Here is a 19,895-nt window from a genome sequence, read left to right on the forward strand (position 1 = left end):
ATCTTAGGCTAAAAGTTCTAAAGGTAATTTGTATATCATAACAAACATGAGCCTATTAATATTATGTACAGATATAAAAATATATGATGTGCTTATTTTGTTAAGAAAATACATTGTTTCTTCATTTTTAAAAGTCCAATTCTTTATTTTCAGGGTTTCCACACTTCTGGATTTTTTTTAGAATCACTTTTAGAATCAAGCAATTTCTATCCAATTTCTGAGCTGACCATAACTACAAAAATTTATATTCAGTATAGACATTTCTATGACTTTTCGAGGTCTGAAAAACTCAATTTTAAAATGCCCTGATATTTCGGTTGTCCATGACCGTGGGAATCATAATAATCTGTGTTCTGTCTGTGTGTTATAACTCACTTGACTCCAGCAGAGAAGGACACGACAGGGAAAAAGAGTCCATCTGAGTTGAAGTTCTCAAACATTCCCTGGACGGGCTGGCCATTGATACGGAATGAGATGCTCGGAGCGCTCAGATCTAGACAGCAGCTCACCACGTCCTCCGCCCGCAGCAGGTGCTGATTGGGAGAGCTCACAGAGCGCGCCACACAACCTACCAATCAGATCTCATGTTTGTTCAAATACCCAAAAATATTATTACAATAAAATATAATTATAATTATGTGCTATAAATCTGTCAGGTATAAGTGCTAAGATGCATTTTGACCTGCGGAAAAGAATTAGACGATGTTTGGTATGGAAACTTAGCATACGTTTTCTTCTCACCTGCCCACAGGTGTAGCCCATCAAATCCATAAGAGCAAAGGTCATCCCCGACACCATTGCCACCCCAGCCTTCTCCCCCGCCCGGGTAAGGACAGTAGCCCTGAGTGGACGCCCAGCCCAACCGCAGGTGTGTGGCCTCAGCAGTAACAAATGGACCCACATGATCCACTATGAGTTCATAATACCACTTCCTGTACTGGGTGGAGCCTTCGCACACACCCAGGAAGATATTGGGCCTCATACTGAGTGAGAGAGAGAGAAGTTGAGAAAGAGAGCATCAGGTGAAGGTTTGAAGCAGGAAGTGATGACCATGGTTTACCTGCTGACTTGATTGACGAGTCGTGTCTGCAGCAGCAGGTCTCTCCCCGGCAGCAGGTTATCACAGATCAGGTGCTGATTAGAGCGAACTGCCACACCATGACACACACACAGAGAACACAACACATCCAGAACCTGAAGAGAGAGAGAGTCATTAGAACAAATATAAACACACACACACACACACACACACACACACACACACACACACATATGTTGGTGCAGCTTTCCTTATGAGTACTCTCCAGAGACATAATGATTATTATACTGTATAAACTATAGATTCTATCCCCTAACCCTAACCCTACCCCCTAAATCTAACCCTCACAAAAAACTTTCTGCATTTTTACATTTTCAATAAAACATCGTTTAGTATGTTTTTTAAGTGATTTTAATTATGGGGACACTAGAAATGTCCTCATAAACCACATTTATAGCATAATACCCTTGTAATTACCAGTTTATAAACTAAAAAAAACCTCCTTGTAAACCACCCAAACCCGCCCATACACACACACACACACACACATACACACTTTTAGCTTGCAGTCAGTCCCTGTTCACCTTGTGGTTGCGTCCGTGTTTGTCCAGTAAAGAGATGATGGATTTGATGTGGCCCTCTTTAATGATGTTCAGAGCTTCTGGACTCTCCACCAGAACACAATGAAGAACCTCCAGAATTCCTGCAGACACACGACCACAACAATGACCTCTCATGACAACATTCATCACAATCAAGACAGCACAACAACAACCTCTCCTGATCATATCCATGACAATCATTACACCGCATTAATAACCACAAAAATAACCTCTCACAATAGCATCTATTACAATTATAACAAAACAATGACATCTTATGACAACATTTATCACAATCATAATGGCACAACAATAACCTCTCATGATAACATTCACCACAATCATAACACCACAATAACCTCTCATGATAACATTAATCACAATCATAACACCACAACAATAACCTCTCATGATAACATTAATCACAATCATAACACCACAACAATAACCTCTCATGATAACATTAATCACAATCTTAACACCACAACAATAACCTCTCATGATAACATTAATCACAATCATAACACCACAACAATAACCTCTCATGATAACATTAATCACAATCATAACACCACAACAATAACCTCTCATGATAACATTAATCACAATCATAACACCACAACAATAACCTCTCATGATAACATTAATCACAATCATAACACCACAACAATAACCTCTCATGATAACATTAATCACAATCATAACACCACAACAATAACCTCTCATGATAACATTAATCACAATCATAACACCACAACAATAACCTCTCATGATAACATTAATCGCAATCATAACACCACAACAATAACCTCTCATGATAACATTAATCGCAATCTTAACACCACAACAATAACCTCTCATGATAACATTAATCGCAATCATAACACAACAATAACCTCTCATGATAACATTAATCGCAATCATAACACCACAACAATAACCTCTCATGATAACATTAATCGCAATCATAACACCACAACAATAACCTCTCATGATAACATTAATCGCAATCATAACACCACAACAATAACCTCTCATGATAACATTAATCGCAATCATAACACCACAACAATAACCTCTCATGATAACATTAATCACAATCATAACACCACAACAATAACCTCTCATGATAACATTAATCACAATCATAACACCACAACAATAACCTCTCATGATAACATTAATCACAATCATAACACCACAACAATAACCTCTCATGATAACATTAATCACAATCATAACACCACAACAATAACCTCTCATGATAACATTCACCACAATCATAACACCACAACAATAACCTCTCATGATAACATTCACCACAGTCATAACACCACAACAATAACCTCTCATGATAACATTAATCACAATCATAACACCACAACAATAACCTCTCATGATAACATTAATCACAATCATAACACCACAACAATAACCTCTCATGATAACATTAATCACAATCATAACACCACAACAATAACCTCTCATGATAACATTAATCACAATCATAACACCACAACAATAACCTCTCATGATAACATTAATCACAATCATAACACCACAACAATAACCTCTCATGATAACATTCACCACAATCATAACACCACAACAATAACCTCTCATGATAACATTAATCACAATCATAACACCACAACAATAACCTCTCATGATAACATTAATCACAATCATAACACCACAACAATAACCTCTCATGATAACATTAATCACAATCATAACACCACAACAATAACCTCTCATGATAACATTAATCACAATCATAACACCACAACAATAACCTCTCATGATAACATTAATCGCAATCATAACACCACAACAATAACCTCTCATGATAACATTAATCGCAATCATAACACCACAACAATAACCTCTCATGATAACATTAATCACAATCATAACACCACAACAATAACCTCTCATGATAACATTAATCACAATCATAACACCACAACAATAACCTCTCATGATAACATTAATCACAATCATAACACCACAACAATAACCTCTCATGATAACATTAATCACAATCATAACACCACAACAATAACCTCTCATGATAACATTAATCACAATCATAACACCACAACAATAACCTCTCATGATAACATTAATCACAATCATAACACCACAACAATAACCTCTCATGATAACATTAATCACAATCATAACACCACAACAATAACCTCTCATGATAACATTAATCACAATCATAACACCACAACAATAACCTCTCATGATAACATTAATCACAATCATAACACCACAACAATAACCTCTCATGATAACATTAATCACAATCATAACACCACAACAATAACCTCTCATGATAACATTAATCACAATCATAACACCACAACAATAACCTCTCATAACAACATTCATCAAAATCATAACTCCACAACAATAACCTCTCAAAATAACATTAATCACAGTCATAACACCACAACAATAACCTCTCATGATAACATTCATCAAAATCACATTATACTAAGAATTCAGCTCAAGTGTGTAGCGATAAATATTGATAAAATATTAATAAAAGGCGTTTGAATGGCTGTAACTCTGGTAAGAAGTACTGCTGTAAACATACATGACACACGCTATGAAATCTCAATTCTGTATGTGTCAGACAGAAAGGTTCTCTCTCTCTGTCTGCTCATCTGTACATGAAATTGAATCAATCATGATTCTTTATGACTGAATTTCTAATCGACTGTGTGATGTTCTCATCATTCTATGGGATTTATCTGCACATTACAGGAATCCTCACACAACTCTATGCTTGACTGTTTGAATACTCTGCAGTTGCTTAAGTGTTATATAAAGTTTAAAATGGACAGTTCACCCAAAAATGCTTCCACACGTTTAAATCTGGCAGGTTTATGTTAATCTGAATGAAATAAAAGTTCTCTAAAATCTAATAACATACCAGATCACAATATGAAGAAGCATGAATGAGAATTGAGAGCTGTGGCAGAGGGAAGGATTTTCAAAATAAAAACTTACATTTTAGTCTGTTCCTCACACAAAGCTATCATATGACTTCAGGAGACTAGGAATATAGAGCACCAGACATATGGATAACTTTCATCATTGTTCTATGGTGTTTTTTGTCCTTTTTGGAGATAACAGCCTGTGGTCACTATTTTTTCTATTCATGGAAACTATGAAGGTAAATGTGTTGCAAAACTCGAGAGCTTGTAGATTTAAATTTGAGAACTTGTACAATAAATATGTGTATTCTTAAAGTTGATATTTACACTCACAGCAACAATGTGAATACTTGTAAAATAAAATCTGACGTTGAATGTTGCAATCTGCACTCACAGACAATAATCAAAAACCTGTGTTTTGAATTCTAAGTTGTAGACAAATAGTCACAAATGTGTAAAATGACATTCACATGAATACAACTTGTATTACATATTTACTTTTGTACTTTAATTCACTTTCATAGTTCAACCACAAATCGGCACTTACAGCCTCTCAAATCTGCCACTGCCACTTCAAATCTTCCCGTCTTTTGCAACTATTTTTGTGATAAACCTTTAGCAAAACTCACTTATGCACTTGTAAACCCAGATGTGAGAGAGCAGGCACCGGTGTTGTGCGGGGCCAATGAAGTCGTGATGCACGGACCAATGAAAACAGATCATCTTAAAACGCAATAACGTCAAGCAACTGCGCCAGCACTGTTTTTTGTAGCAAAACGAGTCCAATGGCTGGTTGATGCAGTGGCAGGATAAGTTAAATAACTTGACTATTAAATGATTTAGAGTGAGTTTATCATGCAACAAATCAAATGAGGTGATTTTATCAAGTTGATCAACGCAGAATTCGGCGCTGACAGACCACACATGTTATTTCTAAGGATGGCAATGAGAAATTCTCTGAAGAAATGTTTCTGCGGGATGTTTGTATTCGGTAAAACTACATGTGATTTCAGTTAGTTGTTACCCAGATGTGAGAGAGCAGGCTACCGGTGTTGGGTGGGGCCAATGAAGTCGTGACCAATCACAAGAGCTGGAACAACTGATGCCAGACCAATCAAAATGGATCATAGTACTTACTTGAGAGCTGAATCTGACCTAGAGATATAGAAATGTGCATTTTCTGGTGTTTTTAGTATTCACTATTTTCCCACATTTACAGCGGTGTGAAAAAGTGTTTGCCCCACCTGTTAAAACATAACTTAACTGTGGTTTATCACACCTGAGTTCAATTTCTCTAGCCACGCCCAGGCCTGATTACTGCCACACCTGTTCTCAATCAAGAAATCACTTAAATAGGACCTGCCTGACAAAGTGAAGTAGACCAAAAGATCTTCAAAAGCTAGACATCATGCCGAGATCCAAAGAAATTCAGGAACAAATGAGAAAGAAAGTAATTGAGATCTATCAGTCTGGAAAAGGCTATAAAGCCATTTCTAAAGCTTTGGGACTCCAGAGAACCACAGTGAGAGCCATTATCCACAAATGGCGAAAACATGGAACAGTGGTGAACCTTCCCAGGAGTGGCCGGCCGACCAAAATTACCCCAAGAGCGCAGCGACGACTCATCCAAGAGGTCACAAAAGACCCCACAACAACATCCAAAGAACTGCAGGCCTCACTTACCTCAGTTAAGGTCAGTGTTCATGACTCCACCATAAGAAAGAGACTGGGCAAAAATGGCCTGCATGGCAGAGTTCCAAGACGAAAACCACTGCTGAGCAAAAAGAACATTAAGGCTCGTCTCATTTTTGCCAGAAAACATCTTGGTGATCCCCAAGACTTTTGGGAAAATACTCTGTGGACTGACGAGACAAAAGTTGAACTTTTTGGAAGGTGTGTGTCCCATTACATCTGGCGTAAAAGTAACACCGCATTTCAGAAAAAGAACATCATACCAACAGTAAAATATGGTGGTGGTAGTGTGATGGTCTGGGGCTGTTTTGCTGCTTCAGGTCCTGGAAGACTTGCTGTGATAAATGGAACCATGAATTCTGCTGTCTACCAAAAAATCCTGAAGGAGAATGTCCGGCCATCTGTTCGTGACCTCAAGCTGAAGGGAACTTGGGTTCTGCAGCAGGACAATGATCCAAAACACACCAGCAAGTCCACCTCTGAATGGCTGAAGAAAAACAAAATGAAGACTTTGGAGTGGCCTAATCAAAGTCCTGACCTGAATCCTACTGAGATGCTGTGGCATGACCTTAAAGGCAGTTCATGCTCGAAAACCCTCCAATGTGGCTGAATTACAACAATTCTGCAAAGATGAGTGGGCCAAAATTCCTCCACAGCGCTGTAAAAGACTCATTGCAAGTTATCGCAAACGCTTGATTGCAGTTGTTGCTGCTAAGGGTGGCCCAACCAGTTATTAGGTTTAGGGGGCAATCACTTTTTCACACAGGGCCATGTAGGTTTGGATTTTGTTTTCCCTTAATAATAACAACCTTCATTTAAAAACTGCATTTTGTGTTTACTTGTGTTATCTTTGACTAATATTTAAACTTGTTTGATGATCTGAAACATTTAAGTGTGACAAACATGCAAAAAAATAAGAAATCAGGAAGGGGGCAAACACTTTTTCACACCACTGTAAATGTGGGAAAATAGCGAATACTAAAAACACCAGAAAATGCACATTTCTATATCTCTAGATTCAGCTCTCAAGTAAGTACTATGATCCATTTTGATTGGTCCGGCATCAGTTGTTCCATCTCTTGTGATTGGTCACGACTTCATTGGCCCCACCCAACACCGGTAGCCTGCTCTCTCACATCTGGGTAACGACTAACTGAAATCACATGTAGTTTTACCGAATACAAACATCCCGCAGAAACATTTCTTCAGAGAATTTCTCATTGCCATCCTTAGAAATAACATGTGTGGTCTGTCAGCACCGAATTCTGCGTTGATCAACTTGATAAAATCGCCTCATTTGATTTGTTGCATGATAAACTCACTCTAAATCATTTAATAGTCAAGTTATTTAACTTATCCTGCCACTGCATCAACCAGCCATTGGACTCGATTTGCTACAAAAAACAGTGCTGGCGCAGTTGCTTGACGTCATTGCGTTTTAAGATGATCTGTTTTCATTGGTCCGTGCATCACGACTTCATTGGCCCCGCCCAACACCGGTGCCTGCTCTCTCACATCTGGGTTTACAAGTGCATAAGTGAGTTTTGCTAAAGGTTTATCACAAAAATAGTTGCAAAAGACGGGAAGATCTGAAGTGGCAGTGGCAGATTTGAGAGGCTGTAAGTGCCGATTTGTGGTTGAACTATGAAAGTGAATTAAAGTACAAAAGTAAATATGTAACACAAGTTGTATTCATGTGAATGTCATTTTACACATTTCTGACTATTTGTCTACAACTTAGAATTCAAAACACAGGTTTTTGATTATTGTCTGTGAGTGCAGATTGCAACATTCAACGTCAGAATGAAAGTATTCACATCGTTTCTGTGAGTGTAAACGTCAACTTACGAATACACATATTTATTGTACAAGTTCTCAAATTTAAATCTACAAGCTCTCAAGTTTTGCAACACATTTACCTTCATAGGACACAGCAACGCAAACATTCTGCTAAAAATCTCCTTTTTTAGAAAAAGTCGAATGGGTTTGGAACGACAAGAGGGTGAATAAACAATGACACTTTTACTTTATTACTTTAATGACAGACTACATACCAGATGAGGCTTCCAACCTCTCCAGACGACTGATCAGCCAATCCAGAGAGCTAGAAAACTGGGCACAATTCTTCCTGTTTCCTCTGATCAGAGCCGCTGCAGAGAGACAGACAGATGATCATGGAAAGAGAATAAAAAGAGCATTCATTGAGAATTATGTGAGACAAGAACTAACACAGTGATGTAGGAAATCAGTGCCGAGGACTATGGTCAATTTTATAGTTTAGTGTCATTTAATAAAATATTTGACCAATCACAGTCAAGTAATTATCTAAAAGATAATAGCTGGACATTATCGCAAGCCCTTTCGACATTTAGTCATGTACAGGATATGAATTAGACATCTGTAATTCTATTTTACTAGTTCAAATACTAATTCTTGATTTTTATTTTCTCCCCAATTTGGAACGCCCAATTCCCAATGCGCTCTAAGTCCTCGTGGTGGCGCGGTTACTCGCCTCAATCCGGGTGGCGGAGGACGAATCTCAGTTGCCTCCGCATCTGAGACCGTCAATCCGCGCATCTTATCATGTGGCTTGTTGAGTGCGTTACCGCAGAGACGTAGCGCATGTGGAGGCTTCACGCTATTCTCCACGTCATCCACGCTCAACTCACCACGCGCCCCACCGAGAGCGAGAACCACATTATAGCAACCACGAGGAGGTTACCCCATATGACTCTACCCTCCCTAGCAACCGGGCCAATTTGGTTGCTAAGAAGACCTGGCTGGCGTCACTCAGCACGCCCTGGATTCGAACTTGCGACTCCAGGTGTGGTGGTCAGCGTCAATACTCGCTGAGATACCCAGGCCCCGTACTCTGACAGAGTTTTAAAATTTCCATCATGGTCTGTTTTTATTCATCATACTTGCATTTGTTTCAGTTCTAGGGATTCATTTAGGGGGCATATAGCATCTGTTATAATTTTATATGCAGATGATAGTGCATATACAATAGTCCAAGTGCGTGTCTGGTGAAACCAAGGACTTCTAGGTTGAAAGTTCTACCTGTCAATCAACTGCTGCGCTAAAACTTTGCTGTGTGCATCTTTAAAGCACATTTACATGGACAAGACCTCACGGATCTTCTTCAGAATGTCTGCTATCAACATGCAAGCAGTGACACAGATGAGAAGTAGTAGCTTACATCTAAAGCTGAATAATACAGGTAGACAACTCCACCATAATAGCTCTGCACTAAACGTCATGTTTGCACTTAAATTAAATCCAAGTATAACCAACAGGAACGGTGCATGAATTTTCCGCACTTTCTTTTTAATCTTGTACATTTTGTGCACTTTATTATCATGCAGTAACTGGCAGCAACACACTGACATTATGGTTGATGTATGCAGTCATGAAATCACACAACCTCCCTTTTGAAATCTCAATCTGTCAAATGTTGGACAGCATTTGTAATAATTATCCACATCGTAACGTGTGCTGGGGCTCACGACCTCCCGAGTGTCAGAACTCACACCATGTACGCCCGGCCTTATTTGTTTTAATTGTTTATGTACAGCACTTTTTGTTTTCTTATATGTAACATAGATTTCCCAATTTCAATATGTATGGCCAAATATATGAACTGTAGTTTAAATTTTCTCACCATAGTATACTGTATCAGATTTCTGTATTCTCTATGTCTATTACTATTAATTGTTGTTCAGCAATTATTTTTACTTTTTACCTTATTTTCGGATCATTTACTCCTTGGTAAGCAGGACAGGTGTCATGATGGCATGGACGTGCGCCTTTAACAGAAGCGCTCATTAAAACTGACTTATAGACCAGTTCATTTCATGACCATTTCAAAAATGCAGATTTTAAAATCTGTAACTTGGTTTTAACTAGTGGCAATGGTACTTTTAGATATCTCTAATGTTACTGTAACTAGTAAAAAATTCGGTAACACTTTCTATGAAGCCCATATTTATAATGCATTAGTGATGTCTCATAATACACCTTATAATATGTTATAAGTTCTCATAAATAATTGTAACACATTATAATACTTATATATTCATAGTTACATCTTAGAGTATAATGCATTATAACACCGGCAACATCCAATATATCTGCAGAAGTTATAATGTATTATATAGATTTGTAATATATATAATAGGTATGCTTTAATTAAAGTGACAAAAGCAATGTCTTATAAACATCCATAAGTGGTTATAAGACATTACAACTCATATGGAAATGATATGCATTACACATGCACAAAATACAAATAACACACATTCAATGGAAATGTTGAGATATTACGAAAAACACTTGTAAAGCTACAAGGTTAAAATATACTAGAATCTCACTCTCAAGAAAATAATATGCATGTTGATCACACATGTAAATTCTGTGAAAAAGTATTTGCCCTCCAACACCTATATCACCCATGTGAAAAACTAACTGCCCCCTTAAACTTAATAGCTGGTCGTGCCATCTTTAGCAGCAACAACTGCAACCAAACACTTCTGATAACTGGAGATCAGTCTTTCACAACGCTGTGGGGGAATTTTGGCCCACTCTTCTTTGCAGAACTGCTTTAGTTCAGACACATTGGAGGGTTTTCAAGCATGAACTGCCCGTTTAAGGTCCTGCCACAGCATCTCAATCGGGTTCAAGTCAGGATTTTGACTAGCCCACTCCAAAACTTTAATTTAGCTTCTTTTGAGCCATTCAGAGGTGGACTTACTCCTATGCTTTGGATCATTGTCTTGCTGCATAATCCAGATGTGCTTGAGCTTCATCTCACGGACTGATGACCGGACGTTCTCCTTTAGGATTTTCTGGTAGAGAGCAGAATTCATGTTTCCCTCAATTATTGGAAGTCACCCTGAAGCAGCAAAGCATCCCTACACCATCACACTACCACCATCATGCTTGACCGTAAGTATGATGTTCTTTTCGTGGAATTCTGTGTTTGATTTACGAGGACCCCTGTCTTCCAAACAGTTCCACTTTCAACTCAGTCCACAGAACATTCTCCCAAAAACTTTGAGGATCATCAAGGTGTGTTTTGGCAAAATTCAGACGAGCCTTAATGTTCTTCTGGGTTAGCAGTGGTTTTTTTCCTCACCACTCTTCCATGGATGGCATTTTTGCACAGTGTCTTTCTGATAGTGGAGTCATGAACATTGACCTTTATTGATGCGAGAGAGGCCTACAGTTCCTTGGATGTTGTTCTTGGCTTTTTGTGACTTCCTGGATGAGTCGTCGCTGTGTTCTTGGAGGAATTTTGGAAGGTCGGCCACTTCTGGGAAGGTTCACTACTGTGCCACGGTTTCTCCATTTGGAGATAATGGCTCTCACTGTGGATCTTTGGAGTCCCAGAGCCTTTGAAATAGCTTTGTAATCCTTCCCAGACTGATGTATTTCAATCAGCTTTTTCCTCATCATTTCTGGGATTTCTTTCGACCTTGGCATAGTGTGCTACAGAGTGAGACCTTTTAGTCAACTTCATGCTGCTGAAAAAGTTCTATTTAGGTGTTGATTTGATTGAACAGGTCTGGGTGTGTTTAGTCCAGATGAACCCCATTATGAATGCAGTTTCATAGATTTGGGGATTTAGTAACTAAGGGTGCAAATACTTTTTCACACAAGCCCAGTTGGTATTGGATAGCTTTTTTGCTTCAATAAATAACATTATCATTTAAAAAGTGTATTTTGTGTTTACTCAGATTGCCAGATTGTTTGAATTTTGGAACAATTTAGTATGAGATCCACAAAAACAGAAGAAATTAGGATGGGGGTAAATACTTTTTCACAGCACTGTAGCCAGTCTTCTTGGGTGTTAAAAATAAATCAAACTGATTCTATACTGGACTCTAGTCAATAAACTTTAATGTTTGTGCATCTTATTTGGAGACTTATTTTATAAATAACTTCCATTATATACGTTTGACTTGTAATGTTAATGTATGCTACAAGTTTACATTATGGCTGTTTATAAGAAGATTTTGCTTTTGTAACTTTACTTAAAGCAGGCAAAGACCAATTATAATATGATCATGTCATAACTGTAGTTATTATTATTCATGAGAAGTTATAAGTTATTTTAGGGTGTATTATGAGACATTATGAATGCAGTATAATGCATTATAAATATGGGCTTCATAGAAAGTGTTTCAAGATATCTTTAATTACTTTTCCATTTTTTGATTTCTTAAATCAGTATCTATTTGTATCCATTCATCGTGAATTTCTGCTACTGAAAATGCAGTAGAAAAAAATTTAAGCTTTTTCTGCTGCACGTTATTATTCAATTAGCATTTTAATAAATGAAAACTGAACAGATATCTATAATATCCAAGTGCCAGTCAGCATGTTTTTAAGCAGATATTGATGTTGTGAGTGTAAAGTGCTGATGAAGGATCTGATGGAGATGTGGATCTCACCCAGGAGCTCGTACAGGGAGTTCAGGATGGATTTCCAGGATTGTCCCGCTTCTTTCCCGGCCACATCTGCGAAATGAGCCGCACTGCTGTACACATGCAAACGATCGATGCACTCCAGCACCAGGTTTATCATTCCCTAGAGACACATGTGAGAAACTATAGTCATGGCATTGCCAACACTCAGACATGCATGCAGCGACTCTGCAGAGATTATCAAGATAAAAACATTTGGCACAGAGTTGCTCGTCCAAAGCTCAGGAGACTTTATTGAGCTCTCAGTTATGTTTTGTTTCAGAGGTTTGTTCACTTAAATATAATCAGGAGAAATAATAAGAGCAGGATCTCATAAGATCATATGTGAAGCATGAGACTTCAGCAAAAGTCTACATGAAACATCTGCGATATTAAAAGGACACTTGTTTTGACTCGGGCCATCTGCTCAATCCTTCTCTGATGAGACATGGCGCTCCAATTTCATCGTTTCCCACCCAGCGTGTAAACTGAAGGTCTCTGAGGGTAATGTGATGTGTTTAGATCAGTACCTCCTCCTGGAACAGGTTCTGTCGGCTCTTGAGCGCTCGCAGGCGGTTCTGTTTGTCCTCGTGCTCCAGGTGCTCGTCAGGTGGCTGGAAGTAGCCAATCAGATCCTGAAGACTCAGACTGACCGATTCGATTGGCAGATCAATCGTGGAGGTTTTTCCTTTTTTACTCAGAGCATCCAGACCCCTGCGCTCATTGAGAAAAAAAGAGGAGAGCTAACAAACACCACCAGAAAAGTTTAATGTTCAGAGACAGCCATTGATCTGATTCAGTCACGTGACTTTTTCCTCGCAGCAATGAAGTGATATCAAGAAAAACATATATGATTGATTTCGATCCATGCCGAGTCTTGGGAAAAATACGGGTCTGTAGACAGCACAAATATGGCCAAATTTGACTCTCATGGACATTTACATAAATTTGTATCCACGATTCATCTCTGCACGCCGGCAAGTCAGATTTGTGAGTGGCGAGTACACACACCTACCGGTACATTGTCCTATGTGCATTTCCAATTTAACTGTATTGTTGTAACTTTAATTGTGACAGGTTATAATAACTGAAATGTCAAAGATTTTTTAGATAAAATTTCAACAGTTTAGGCTAAACATTTTCTGAATATATGAGCAAAAACCAACAAGTGTTTAATTCCAGCTCTCCCCCTTAATTTTGGCTCAGTTAAGCAAAAAAGCAGTAACAATTCATCAAGCTTTATAAATAGAAACAAAAGTTTTCTTGCATCCCACAGCGCAGCACACTGAAGTAATGGGGTTTTGGTCTGTGGCGAGGAGGAGGGCGGGGCCGGGCCGTGAGGACACACAGCCAGCCCTGAATTGGTCTAATCAGCCGGGAAGGGGATAAAGACGAGCTGGAGGCGCCAGTTCGAGAGAGAGAGAGAGACGCACGTGGCCACGTTGTGTGTGTCTTTATGTTGTTTTAAGTTAATTTATATCATTAAACTTTACATTGACTGTTCAGCCGGTTCCCGCCTCCTCCTTGTCCATCCCTTGCCCCGTTACATTGGTGCCAAAACTCGGGAGGGAGGAGGGATGGGCTGTCGCGGAGTCCTCGCCACTGCCATCTGCCAAAGGAGCAGCCGCGGCTGTCTGCCTGGGGACGGAGGGATCGCTGCCGGATGCCAAGAGCCGGAGGAACCGCTGCCGTCCGCCGAGAAGGAGAGGAGCAGATCCGTCCTCCAGGGGTCAGAGGGCTCGCTGCCATCCGCCGGAGGAGGAGTGAGCTGTCGTCCACCAGAGGGCAGAGGAGCGGTTGAGGACTGGGCGACAGCGTGTCCGGGAACCGGCGAGCAAGTTTTTCTTTCTTTCTCCTCTCTCTCTCTCTGTCGCTCTTTCCCTCTCCCCTTTCCTCCCCTCGTCTCTCCCAGGGCTCCAGAAAGGCAGGGAAGACCTGCCGGCAGGCATGGCCGGAAGGGCAATGCCCCCCTCCTGGAAGGGAGGGGAGTGCGTCATGCCGGGGGTTTGGAGTGTGGAGTGTGGAGAGCAGGAATGGAGGAGTGTGATGAGGAGGAGGGTGAGGCCGGGCCGTGAGGACACAAAGCCAGCCCTGAATCGGGCTAATCAGCAGGGAGGGGGATAAAGACGAGCTGGAGGTACCAGTTTGAGAGAGAGAGATGCAAGCGGCCGCGTTGTGTGTGTCTTTATGTTTTTTTAAGTTAGTTTATAACTTTACATTGACTGTTCAGCCGGTTCCCACCTCCTCCTTGCCCATCCCTTACCCCATTGCATTGAAGGTGCCGGCGAGGGTCTTGATCACCTCGCCCAGTGGTGAGGACTCCAAGATGTCCTTTCTCCTCGATTCCTGGAGTTTCTGCACCAGTGTAACACTCCTTCAGGTTCGGGTATTGGAAAGGAGGAGATGGGGAGCAGTGACACGCTTCAGGCAGGCTTTTATTTTTCTGCCTTCCACACTCTCTGTGTGCGTTCTTCCCAGTGCATTTCTTATTTCAAACAGTTCACTGTAACAAAACTCTCAGTCAGCATAAAATACTTGAAATCTCCGCTTCACAACACTAAAAACATTAGAACACTCAAATAAGACACGCCAGTCTCTGCACACTTGTGTCCCTCTCTCTCTCTCTCTGCTCTCTGGCAAGTTTTGGCTGCTTTTGAGGCCTCTCTCCGGTATCACCGTAACAAGAAACAGCAGTTAGAGATCATGCCAACCAGCTTGACAAGCCACACCACTCCCTCTCTCCCGCTAACAGACACACGACCACGCCCCCATCACCGCATGGTCATACAGTGACATCACATGAAACAGATCAATAAGTATCATTGGTTGTTTGTTTTCCTTAAGAGTGTAAACACTGTGACTCTGTGGCGCTTTCAAGACATTCATGCGTATGTTTAAGGCCACATCCACACTAATATGTTTTCGCTTGAAAACGCATCTTTTTTTCTATATTTTGGCCTTCCATCCACACTGAGATGGCTTTTTGTCAGCGAAAACTGAGCTTTTTGAAAAGGCTCTCCCAAGTGGATACATTTGAAAGCACCGTCTTCACATTGTAGTGTGGACTGGGAAAATAGATATTTCTGAAAACAATGACATATTTGTTGTCATGTGACGCAGTCATGTGATCCATTTTAATAGTGTTGTTAAAGATATATGTTACTTTGTGCAACATTCATATTGCATTCCTTTGATGGGAAGTTTACTCCAAATTGGTGTCCGGCGACGAAACACAGGAACAATTGTGTTTCAGACCATACATGCAACGGCGATTTTTTGCATGCGCAGTAAGGGGATTTAAGCATTATCACACGTTTCAGTGTGGACGAGCAACTTCTAGAAAATGTTTGAAAACAGCAGTGTGGACGGAGAGCGTTTCAAAAACGAAAACAACATCTTCAAATGTATCCGGATTAATGCAGACGCAGCCTAAGAACCTCTTTGAAACCTATTTGGGAAACCTATTCGAAAACACTCATTATTATCTGTTTGGTGCCACCGCAGTTGTTGTTTCAACATAAAATTTCAAGTTGTGTCAGCACAAGAGGGATATTTGTTTAAACAGAACATAAAGTTGACTGAAAGCAATAAAACTTGTCAAATGTCTTTTTAAGTAAACTTTCTCAGTTCAATCAACAAATTCTACTCCTATTCCAACTGAATATAGAAGTGCAATTACTTATATTTTCATGTATTATTATTGATAACATAGAAGTAGTGAGGGCAATCCCATTGTCAGAAGTTAAATATGATGATCAGAGATTGATGTCTAATCTCTCGATCAGATTCAGATTGTCAAGAAGACGCGCATGGGCGACAACACTTTACAAGCAAATCACAATGATGGTGACAATCATCAAACACATCGGGTAAAAAGATGAGCTCCGCTGATTACCACGCCTCAAGTCATGAGTTCGAATCCAGAGTGTGCTGAGTGACTCCAGCCAGGTCTCCTAAGCAACCAAATTGGCCCGGTTGCTAGGGAGGGTAGAGTCACATGGGGTAACCTCCTCGTGGTCGTGATTAGTGGTTCTCGCTCTCAATGGGGCGTGTGGTAAGTTGTGCGTGGATCGTGGAGAGTAGCATGAGCCTCCACATGCTGTGAGTCTCCGCGGTGTCATGCACAACGAGTCACGTGATAAGATGCACGGATTGACGGTCTCAGAAGAGGAGGCAACTGAGACTTGTCCTCCACCACCTGGATTGAGGTGAGTAACCGCGCCACCACGAGGACCTACTAAGTAGTGGGAATTGGGCATTCCAAATTGGGAGAAAAGGGGATAATGTAAAACATTTTTTTAAAAATAAATAAATTTAAAAAAAGATGAGCTCTGAATTATTGCTACATGACAAATAACTGAAAATGATGACAAAAACAACAAACAAGAGCGTAAATTAAAGCAGCAAACAGTAAAAAAAATTAAAAGACAATAACACTTCAATTTGCATAATTTATGCATGCTGTAGTGTACATGCACGAGATGTGCACAGTTCTCTTGACTTTTCCTTTTGATTTCAGCTCAATCGTTTTTCTATAACTATAGAAGCCTTCGAAGCCTTTTATTTTGGTCACACATTATACATACATTTTTGCATATATACAGTGAACTTTATTTGTTTTCACATATCCCAGCTAAGCTGGGGTCAGAGTGCAGGGTCAGTCATGATACGCTGCCCCTGGAGCAGATAGGGTCAAGGGCCTTGCTCAAGGGCCCAACAGTGGCATCTTGTAGTGCTGGGGCTTGAACCCCCAACCCCCAGAGCTTTAACCACTGAGCCACCACTGCCCCTGAATATATATACTATAACTACAAGTTCAGCCAATAAAAAATGAGACAATTGAGTTATCCCAACAAGACCAATGCAGGGCAGTTATTCAAATTCTAACTCTACATTTTAAGTTACGATAACTATAAGGCAAACTCTCTTTTTTTTTTTTTACAGTGTAGTGGCACAAAAATAACACACTTCACCTTTAAGACTCAAATTTCAAGAAAGTTTCCATTTCGACAGATTAGTGAGTGTGTGTGTGTGTGTGTTACCTGATAAAGCGGTTAAAGAGGAAGACAGTGCTGCGTATGACTCTAGCTGTGCGCGATTCTTCGTTTTGTGATCGCGACAATGTTAATCCATCATCCATGTGCCCTTCATGATGCATGATGGCCTAAAACAAACACACACTTGTACATTACATTTATAATCTATACACACACACCTGAACTGTACAAAACACATATCACATAGGAAATATCTCCTCTGGTTTTAAATATGTTGTTGTATAATTTTAATATTGTTCTCCATCGGTTCTGGATAGCTCAGCGAGTATTGACGCTGTCTATCACCCCTGGAGTCGTGAGTTTGAATCCAGGGCGTGCTGAGTGACTCCAGCCAGGTCTCCTAAGCAACCAGATTGGCCCGGTTGCTAGGGAGGGCAGAGTCACATGGGGTAACTTCCTCATGGTCGCTATAATGTGGTTCTCGCTCTCGGTGGGGCGTGTGGTGAGTTGTGCGTGGATGCCGCGGAGAATAGCATGAAGTCTCCACACGCGCTATGTCTCCGCGGTAACGCGCTCAACAAGTCACGTGAAAAGATGCGCAGATTGACGGTCACAGACGCAACTGAGATTCGTCCTCCGCCACCCGGATTGAGGTGAGTCACTACGCCACCACGAGGACTTAGAGCGCTTTGAGAATTGGGCATTCCAAATTGGGGAGAAAATGTAAAAAAAATTTTTTTTAAATATTGTTCTCCATCCAGAGATGTTTTTTTTTTGCAGTAGTATATCTGCAGCTATTTGTTTTGGTCAGATCCACACCTTTCTCTGGACTCCGCCCATGCGGGCACACTTGGCATCCACTGATTGATAGGTGAGCCAGAGTCCAGTGTGCACATGCTGGATGTAACACACAGAGTCGCCGTATTTGATGTCCGGAACACCCATTCCATCCACTTCCTTCCTCTGACCACAATCCAGCTTCTCCTGCGGGCGGATGCACAGAGGATCATGGGTAAACACTCATTCTAGGTGCTTTCCATTTCTTTTTTGTAATGAATTGCAGGTTACACTTCTAATATGTACAAGCAATAATCTAATAACGATTTTGTTTAGCAGGACTTGAGTTTGTGTTGTATCAGTCTTACTTTTGAGGAACGGAAGCAGAAAGCTGTTGATTTGACGTCTGCTTTCTCTTTGTCCATTAGCAGCAGCCCTTGATCATCCATCATGCTCAGATATTTCCCAGTGGTCACATGACGTAACCGGAACGGCTGACCCCAGCGGATATGACTACCGCTCCACCTGCACACAGCCAGAGAAGAACTGCAGGACTGCACACTACACTGTAAAAATCCTGTTAAATCCACTGTAAAATAATACAGTGAGCATTAAGCAGGCATTACAGGTGTCTTTGTGGTGTCATGCCAACTTTCTAGCTTTGCAGTTTTAAATGTCCTGTTAACCACCATCCTAATACAAGTGGTGAAACAAAAGGTCACATGATGAGTTAAATTCAAGAGTGAGTGACACTAAAATAACACAATAAACATTGACTAAAAAACATAAAATTTAACATAAAACAGCCTTTCACTGATATAAAAAAAATGAAGGAATATAAATATTTCAATAAAATATTATCAAATGTGATGGGTCACACTGTATTGTCTTGTTGAACATTATATGTTTACACTTAACTACAAAGTAAATCATAATAATAGCTATAAATCATACATTTTACATCTGTAAGACATAGTTTGCATAATAAATATATTTTTACACTATTAAATATAAGGTAAATGACTATAAAATCATAAATCACAAATTTTATTTCTAAAACACATACAGAAATTATATTATAAATATTTAATTGTTAAATATAAGGCAAATCATTATAAAACCAATACATTTTACTTCTAAAACATTTTATATTATATATATACATTTTTCACTTTATAAAGCATATCATTATAAAAATAAATCATGAATTTTAAACATATACATATACATTATTTATAAAATAAATATTTCATTGTCAATGTTAACTATAAAGCATATCATTATAAAAAATATTTTATATAATAAATATTTACTTTTCAATGTTAAATATAAGGTAAATCACAATAAAAACCATACATTTTACTTCTTAAACA

The 19,895-nt window shown here is 39.6% G+C and overlaps 1 protein-coding gene across 1 annotated transcript in view; it reads right to left on the reverse strand.

The window, feature by feature from the left end:
- The window catches only part of LOC127426695 (ryanodine receptor 2), a 204,847-nt gene that overhangs the window by 114,013 nt on the left and 70,939 nt on the right, over positions 1-19,895 (reverse strand). Inside the window, exons 12-21 of the mRNA XM_051673656.1 lie at positions 18,891-19,047; positions 18,565-18,729; positions 17,791-17,912; positions 13,279-13,462; positions 12,737-12,872; positions 8,339-8,434; positions 1,624-1,742; positions 1,061-1,194; positions 742-983; positions 376-568 (exon numbers count right to left, since the gene is read on the reverse strand). Coding sequence (XP_051529616.1) covers positions 376-568; positions 742-983; positions 1,061-1,194; positions 1,624-1,742; positions 8,339-8,434; positions 12,737-12,872; positions 13,279-13,462; positions 17,791-17,912; positions 18,565-18,729; positions 18,891-19,047 — 1,548 coding nt within the window. The remainder of the gene's footprint in view (positions 1-375; positions 569-741; positions 984-1,060; positions 1,195-1,623; positions 1,743-8,338; positions 8,435-12,736; positions 12,873-13,278; positions 13,463-17,790; positions 17,913-18,564; positions 18,730-18,890; positions 19,048-19,895) is intronic.

The sequence above is a fragment of the Myxocyprinus asiaticus genome, chromosome 36, assembly GCF_019703515.2.
Source record: "Myxocyprinus asiaticus isolate MX2 ecotype Aquarium Trade chromosome 36, UBuf_Myxa_2, whole genome shotgun sequence".
Classification (NCBI taxonomy): domain Eukaryota; kingdom Metazoa; phylum Chordata; class Actinopteri; order Cypriniformes; family Catostomidae; genus Myxocyprinus; species Myxocyprinus asiaticus.